The sequence below is a fragment of the Narcine bancroftii genome, chromosome 8 (genome assembly GCF_036971445.1).
Source record: "Narcine bancroftii isolate sNarBan1 chromosome 8, sNarBan1.hap1, whole genome shotgun sequence".
NCBI classification, from domain to species: domain Eukaryota; kingdom Metazoa; phylum Chordata; class Chondrichthyes; order Torpediniformes; family Narcinidae; genus Narcine; species Narcine bancroftii.
The window spans coordinates 13,016,071-13,024,468 of record NC_091476.1 but is presented as its reverse complement, the minus strand read 5'-3'; the positions used below and the strand labels follow the sequence as shown (position 1 = coordinate 13,024,468).

General features: G+C 39.5%; 1 protein-coding gene across 13 annotated transcripts in view; it reads left to right on the top strand.

Annotated features, from left to right (window-relative positions):
• The window catches only part of tenm1 (teneurin transmembrane protein 1), an 832,896-nt gene that overhangs the window by 777,496 nt on the left and 47,002 nt on the right, over positions 1-8,398 (top strand). For all 13 annotated transcript variants that reach the window (XR_011342879.1, XR_011342876.1, XR_011342875.1 and 10 more), the window contains one exon: positions 4,048-4,283. Coding sequence is in view for 8 of the 13 variants with exons in the window: in XM_069892937.1 (XP_069749038.1) it covers positions 4,048-4,283 (236 nt within the window). In the remaining 5 variants the exon portion in view is untranslated. The remainder of the gene's footprint in view (positions 1-4,047; positions 4,284-8,398) is intronic.

The window sequence follows — 8,398 nt, the reverse complement described above, 5'->3', positions numbered from 1 at the left end:
TTATTGCGAACTGCCCACTATTGAATGTTCCACTCACAATTAGCATCATTCACAAATTTGGAAACTGGGACTTTAATTTCAAAGACTCATCAATACTAATTGTAAATATCCGTCATCATAAAACTCAACCCCAAGCAACACCACCTCCTACTTTCATCCCCTTCGCAGTGGTCCTTTTATTTTTTGCAGTGCATAAACCTACTGGAAAAGCTCAGTAGATCATGCAGGATGCAGAGGAAGTAAAAGGCAGTCCATAGCCCCTTTCACACTTGCAAGTGGTCTCAGGAATTAACAGCCAATTGGCTTAAAAAGGGTCTAGTGTGAAAGCAAAATCTTCTCAATGCTAGTGTGAGATGGCGGGATAGACTGCCTTGACCCCTAGTACAATCCCTGGCATCTGAAGACGCCGGTGCTGCAATCAGGCCAGTGTAGAATGGGCAATTGCATTCTGGGATAGAAATGACCCAAGTTTTTGCAAGTGTAGGAACATGAAAGAAGAAAAGATTAAAATGAAGGTATAAACTTTGTCATGGGAAAGTTGGGGGAAGGGAGGGAGAGAGAGGAAATCAATAGCAATACAGGACAATTTTTAAACAGCGTGGGAAAGTTGGTAGCACTATAGCGCACAATTTATAAAGACTGGGGGTAAAAAAGCGATGGTGGACCTGATTTCCCAGAATGCTGTGTGGCAGAGAAACCCCTCCATGAGTGCTCCATTCATACAGGCATGGAATTCTGGGAGGGCAGGTCTGCCATCACTTTTTTCCGCAGTATTTCTATATTGTGCACTCCAGCACTACAAAATTCCCCATGCTGTTTAAACTGTGTGCGATAGCACTACCAATTTTCCCACAGTCTTTATAAACTGTGCACGATAGCGCTACCAACTTTCCCATGCTGTTTAAACATTGTCCTCTATGGCTATTTATTGCTAGCCCTTTCCCACGGTCCCTGATAAAAGTTTATATAGGTTGGACCAATAACAATAGGGGCTGAAGGGCTCATACTGTGCTCATAAAGCTTAATTATGTTATAATTAGGCATGATTAATTTTGTTTGAATTTAAGATCATAATACATTGATCAGGATTTAGGGCAGGTCCACCATCGCTCAATGCGTCATGATGTCACTGGTCCTAACCCCGAGGATAGCTCCTTGCAGGTGGTAACATATGAATTGTCCCCTGTTAAGAGTGGTCAAGGGTGAACAGCGAAAACACCATTCCTATCCCGGGACAATTTAGTGGGATGAAGTGTAAAGGGGGCTAATGTTTTAGGCCTAAGCTCTTCTTCAGGAGTGCTTACCCCCTTTACTCTGGCTTCCTGTCTATCTGTTCTGCTATTTGTTCCCTGATTTTGCTTTCTCTGACCTTATTCAATAATCTATTTTCCGACACTTTATCAAGAATCATCTTGGAAAATTGAGGTAAATTACATCGACTGCATTACCATTGTTTACCTTCTCTATTACCTCTTCTGCAGAGTCAATAAAGTTGATCAAATAAGATTATCCCTTTGCTGACTGATTATTAAACTATTTATATCTGGAAATGCTTCTGTTCTTTCCTTTAGAGTGATTCCATCAATTTTACAACTACTAACTTTAAATTGACAGGCAAATAATTTTCTGGATGTTTATTCACATTCCTTACCTCTTGTTATTTGCCAGGTTTCTGACATTGTTCCTTTCTTCATTAAAGTTACTAAATAACAATCTCTCCACTTTACTCCCTGAGATGCCTTTTAAAATCTTAAAATGTAAGCCATTCAGCCCAGTGGGGGGGGGGGGGGGGTTTATATTTTGCATTTGATCCATTAATTTCATAAATCCATCACCTTTTACTATTTACCTCCTTGCTCATTATCTTATTTATATAATCTTATTGAAGGGTGAGCAAGGTTAGTGGGCTAAATGGCTTATGCCTGCTCTCATTTTTTATATTCTTACTCATTTCATCACCCAGATTGAATGCCCACTTATCTCTCCAATAAATATCAAAGCAAAGTAATCATTTTAAATCTCCACAATTCTCCTGCCTTTCTACGTTCTCTGTGTACCCTGCATGACACAATCCTTTTCCAAGGGATTGTGTCTGTAAAATAGTTCATTATTTTGTTTCACAATCTTGAAAAATAATTTCATTTTGTTTTACTTCCTCAATTACCTTTTCTCACTTCTCTCCTAATAACTTAGAATTTTCCTTTATCAGGGATTTCTCTGCTGTGTTTATACCTCCACTTACCTCTTTCCCTGTTCTCATAGTTCACTTGTGTCTCAATGAGTCTCATGTGTGTTTACTTCAGTCATTCCTTTCAAGACAATATTTTTCCATCACAGTAAAAAAACACTATCTTAAATGTTGGTGTAGTGGTTAACCCCTTTACAGCACCAGCGATCAGGACCAGGGTTGGAATCCCGCACAGTCGGTAAGGAGTTTGTCCCTTCTCCCTGTGCCTGGCTTTCCCTGGCAGCTCCAGTTTCTTTCCACCATTCAAAAAGTACCACGGGTTGGTTGCTGGTTGGTGAAAATTGGATGGCACGGACTCGTGGGCTGAAATGGCCTGTTACCATGCTGTATGTCTAAACATTGTAGGAGATCCTACCCCTTATCCCATTGGCCCTGGTACTTCTGTAGTGTATTAATTGTCAAGTCAAATAAAAAGACAGAAAATCAAAGTTTGGTACAATTTAATCCTTATTAGCACACAAGCTACTCAACCATGCATGTGTACAGCGAACTTCCACTGGCTTCCCGTTAGATTTATTGTTGCAATTTATCACTTCTTACACCAAGTCTCATGACTCACTGCTTGCACTCAACTACTTCTAGTGTAAGATGAACTGGCCAGATTCATCAGGGAAATGGAATTCCCAGCAGGCAATGTTTTTCTGAGTTCGGAACTCAGAGTGCTTCTTACAATTGTCCCTGGGTTCTGCCTACCAGTGACTCAGATAATCCTGCTTTCATTTGATCTATCTTTCTAATCTTCTAAAGACTTTCTTTGTTCTTACCCCTGTACATGACTCTCACAACATTGAAGTCAATTGTTCAATCTGTCAATCATTCAAGCTGTCACTTATTCAAGGACTGGGTGAACAAAGCACATCCTCTCTTTTTTAACCATCCTTGGGTTAGACCTGGGCCTCGCCAAGTGTGAGTATTCTTCACAATTGACATTCCAAGATCAAGATAAGAAAAGATACAACTATTTTCCATAACAGGCCAGAAACGGTCATCCCATCTTTTGTTCATGCTTATGCCTTTCCTATAACACTCAGTCAATATTTTAAATCACAAAATTTTAGTTAAAAGTTCCTTCTGTCATTAATTCAGTGTCACTCCATCAGCCAGACTTCTAACCACCTGTTAGGCCTATAAGATCTAAATTGAAAAACTGGGAGAATTGAGGGGAGGTGCGATTGAATTTGAAATTTCAAACAAAATGGAAAATGACCATCTTACCACAAATCTAGACATTTGCATGGCTATTTATATGCTTGTTGTTTGAAATAAATGAAGATGAATAAGTACATTAACAACCACTGACATACAATCTCATGGCACTGAGGTCACCAAAAAACTAGAGTATTACTTAAGTGTCATAAGCATTATTTTACACCTTACTCCCAAAGACATTAAACTCCCCTGCCATAAATTGTATTTTATTGTGTTCGTGGAGTGTTTGGATTTTGGTAGACTCAGAGAAAACCAATCAAGAATAATTTAATTGGAAATGAAATGTAATGAATAATCATGTCAGGGATTTTCTATTACAAACAAAGATTTGCTGGAGGAACAGCTAGTCTTTTCAACATCCAAAAATGTAAAGATTCGGGCCTAAGGAATAAGAAGAATGGAGATAGAATGAAAGAAAGAAGAATGAAGAAAGCCCTTTAGAAGGGCTCAGGCCTGAAATGTCAGCAATATATCTTTGCTTTTTTGGATGCCGTAAAGACCAGCCGAGTTCATCCAGCATTTCTGTGGTTTTTACTACAATCACAGCATCTGCAGACTCTCATGTTTCACTCAGCAATTTTCTATTCCAGAGCACATTCAAAATACTTACTGGGTTGGCCCCGATGGTTCTTTGCGAGTAACCTTTGCCAGTGGAATGGAATTGACTCTACAGACAGAACCTCACCTTTTGGTTGGAACAGCAAACCCAACAATGGGAAAATGTAACATTTCATTGCCCACTGATCATAGTCCGAACATAGTGGAGTGGAGGCAGAGAAAGGAGCAGGCGAAGGGGACTCTTGCAGTCTTTGGAAGGAGGTTTAGGGTGAGTATATTAGAAAAACACTCAACTTTTAAATAGGAAAGTCTAATAAAATTATTGTTCTGATAAATGGAAGTTGATTTCATAAGGGTGAAATGTCAGACTGCATCCCCGGAGGAGCAACTTATCAAGGAGATGAAGGTCACAGTGCAACGGTAGCACTTAGGTACAAGTAGAGTCAAAACTGTTCTCTTTACCAGACTGAGAGAGGCAAGAGAAGGAGAGAAGGTTTTGGCTGCAGGGAATACAACCCCCACAGAATCACTGCAAAAGATAACAAGATCAACCACTTGGAAATGTCTGAGGATGTGTCACAAGATGGTGATGTGGAGGATGGGCAATACAAACTGGAGACAATGTCAGATATTAAGGCAACATGCTGGTAGCAGGAGAAACAAAGGAAGTTCTTCTAGATCAAGCTCCAGAGTTTCCCGTACTTCAACTACTGCATCTGCACATTTAAAGCTTCACGCTAATTTTGCCGCTCTTGAACAGAACAAGAATTGCTTCAAAGTAAATTTGCCTTAGAAGATCAGGAGGTGCAGTTAAAGAGGAAAAAGGATCAGCAATTACTTCAAAATAGGTACGCCTTTGAAGAGCAAGAGGAGCAGCTAAGGAGGAAAAGAGAGGAAATGGAGTTGGAAAAAAACCTTGCTGTTGCTAAGGCTAAAATGAAGATACTAATAACCTCAAAGGGATCTGATGTTCAAAGTAATTTATCTAAAACATCTACTGTTATGGAGTTGCATTTTGAGGAAGGACACCAGAAAAAGAAAATACTTAATGCTTAAGCAGAAACTTTTGTTCCACAGTCGCAAGACGTGCATGTACCCAAACAAATCAAGGTAACACAGTGATGCCAATCCTCAAACCCCCAACAATAATCACAGCGGACAGAGATATGAGCCAAATACAATCTCTCATTACAGAATACTTGACGATCTAGTTATGTATCAGAAATCCAGGTGAACAAAGTAACGTACGCTCAGGCATGAGAAGGCAAGTTGAAATGGCTGCATCGTTAATCCAGTGACAGTCTCTCTCTTTGTCCAAGAGAGAGATTCAAGTTTTTAATGGTGACCCACTTATGTTCCAACCATTCAAGAGAACCTTTGAATGCAGTTTTGAAAGTGAGAGCCAAAACTCGGAGGATTGTCTATATTATTTGAACATTGTCTATATTATTTGGTTGTCTTGTGGACAACCACAAGAACATGTAAGGAGTTGCCACCATATGCCCTTGAATGAAGGATTCGAAAGGGCTATGTCCTTACTAAAGAAACATTTTGGCTACAACCATAGAATTGCTACAGCCTATATAGAAGGCTCTTTCATGGTCATCAATAAAACCGGATGACACAAAAGTTCTACAAGTTTACATTCTCTTTCTAAGAGGATGTTGCAATGCCATGGCTGAGATCGACTCTCTACAAGAGCTTGGCATGTCTACTAATATGCAAATAATTTTAAATAAATTATCCTAACAGATAAAAGTACAACCAAAAGCTACTTTTAAGGATTTGGGAGATTTAAATGAAGGGCAAGTGGACATTGTCACAGATCCAGTGTATGGAAATATCAAAGACACTCAAACAGTGAGCAAAGATGTTGAGGGGTCCAAATCACACCCTTATCCAAAACTGCATAAAAGTCTATTTGCTACCAACGTTACAGTTGCAGATAAGAAAAATAATAAAGAAACTCTGGAAAAGGAAAGTTTGCCTGCTGTGAAGAAATGTTTGTTCTGTAACGATAAGCGTGCTTTGGAAATGTGTGCACAGTTGGAAAAGAAGAGGCATAGTGAGAAAAACGCTTTTGTGAAGGAAAGTGGAGTACGTTTTGGCTGTCTGTGTAAAGGACACGTCTGCAAAAACTGCAAAAAGCAACTCAGCTGTGACATATGTAGCCGAAAGTATCCCTAAATGCTACATATCTTCCAGGAATAGAAGAAAACAGAAAAGGAACAAAGAGCAACAAAAGAAGCAGGTGAAAACAGTGCTGTAGCCTCAGTACAGGCAAATGGTCTTACTGGGCCCAGTGAGAGCAACAACAAACTTTTAATAGTACCTGTGCAAGTCAAGGCCAAGAAAGGGAGTGAAATAGTGCATACTTATGTATTTCTTGACCCAGGAAGCACTGTGTCATTTTTCACCATTGGGCTAATGAATAAGCTTGATCTTCAAGGAAGAGGGTCAAAAATTCCATTGAGAACTATAGGTCAAGTTAAAATCATTAAAACCAAAGTTGATTTGGGTTTAGAGGTCACTAAGCTGGATAGTAACAATTTTTTGAGAAATCCCAGCATATACACTCAGAAAACTATGCTTGTGTATAAAGGAAACACCATACATCAAAACGCCATTGATTCATGAATGCATTTGAAAAATGTTCATTTACACAAAATCAATTCTGAAATAGGTTTGCTGATTGGCTCAGATGTACCAAAAGCTCTGGAACCACTAGATATGATAAGGAGTGTAGGAGACGGACCTTATGCTGTCAAAACTGTGCTTGGTTGAATGATTAATGGACCATTAGGAGGAAGAAATGAGGTTCAGGACCAATCGGCTACAAGTGCTAACAAGACATCGATCATTAAACTTGATGAGCTGTGGGAGCAGCAGTTCAAGAATGAATTTCCTGAGTGCATCAGGGATGACCAAGAACCTTCAAAGGAAGACTAACAGTTCCTGAATTAGGTGTCAAAATATGCCAAGCGAGTTAATGATCGTTATTGCATTGGATTACCTTTAAAGTGAAGGGAAATAGCATGCCTGATAATAGAAGTGTTGTCGAACAACATACATTGAATTTAAAGAGAAGATTCTTGCTTTCATTCAAGCTACATCAACTGCGTGTCTGACATGATAATTAAAGGTTATGCGGAGAAAGTTCCAGATGATTATCTTGGAATGTGGTGAAGACAAAAAAAAATGGTACTTACCACACCATGGGGTTTTGCATCTATGAAAGAAGAACCTTCAAGATGTGTTTGACTGTGGAGCAGTTTCATTAAATTCTCAACTCTCCCAGGTTCCAAACTTGACCAGAACATTGATAGGATTCTTAACTAGATTCTGGAAAGAACCTGTCATCATTACTGCAGACATTGAAGCAATGTTCCACCAGGTGAAAGCACCGAATGATGACCGTGATTTGTTACAATTCCTTTGGTGACCTGATAAGGTCAGAACACGGTAGAATACAGAATGACAGGGCATCTCTTTGGTGCGACTTCATCACCGAGCTGTGCGAGTTTTGCCCTTAGGAAGTGTGCTGAGGACCATATGGAACAGTTTCCCTCTCAAGGTGTGAGCACCATCAGGAGTAACTTCTATGTGGATGAAGCTTCAGAAAAAGATACAATCACTCTTTATCATGAGTTGAGAGCGAACTGTTTCAAAGGAAGCTTTCTATTTACCAAATAAGTGACTTTCATCGTGTGTTGGCTGCCATAACTGAAATAGAGAGAGCAAAAGAAATGAAATATCTGGACTTTAACCATGACAACCTTACTGTGGAGAGGGTGTTAGGTGTTCAGTGTGATGCTTTTAAGTTCCAAATCATTTTGAAGGACCTACCTCTCACAAGAAGGGTGATTCTATTAACAGTCAATTTGATATATGATTCTATTGGAATATTAGCACCAAGAAGACTGCCAAGAAGATCCTGCAATCTTTCTGTAGGAAAAGGGTTGGTTGGGATGAAATGGGACCAGAATTCATTGTCTAAGAATGGGTGTGTTGGATTTAAAGAAGCTTCAAACTCACAATTTTGGCACTGTGACATCTGCTCGATTGAATAATTTTGCTGATGCCATGTGAAGATGGTTACAGAACTGTTAGTTACCTGTTACTGCATGATAACAAGATCAGGTACACTGGGGTTTTGCAATGGGAAAGGCCAGAGTGGTTCCATTAAGCCCAGCCACTCTCCCTCAAATGGAGTTCTAAGCCAAGTGGACACAATCTTGAAAAGAGTGTTGCAGATGGAACTAACAGACTCCATATTTTGGACAGATAGCACCTCTGTCCTCAAAAATATCAGCAATAAAACCACAAGGTTTCAAACTTTCATGGTTAACAGAATCACTGAAATTGATGAAGTCTCATGTCCAA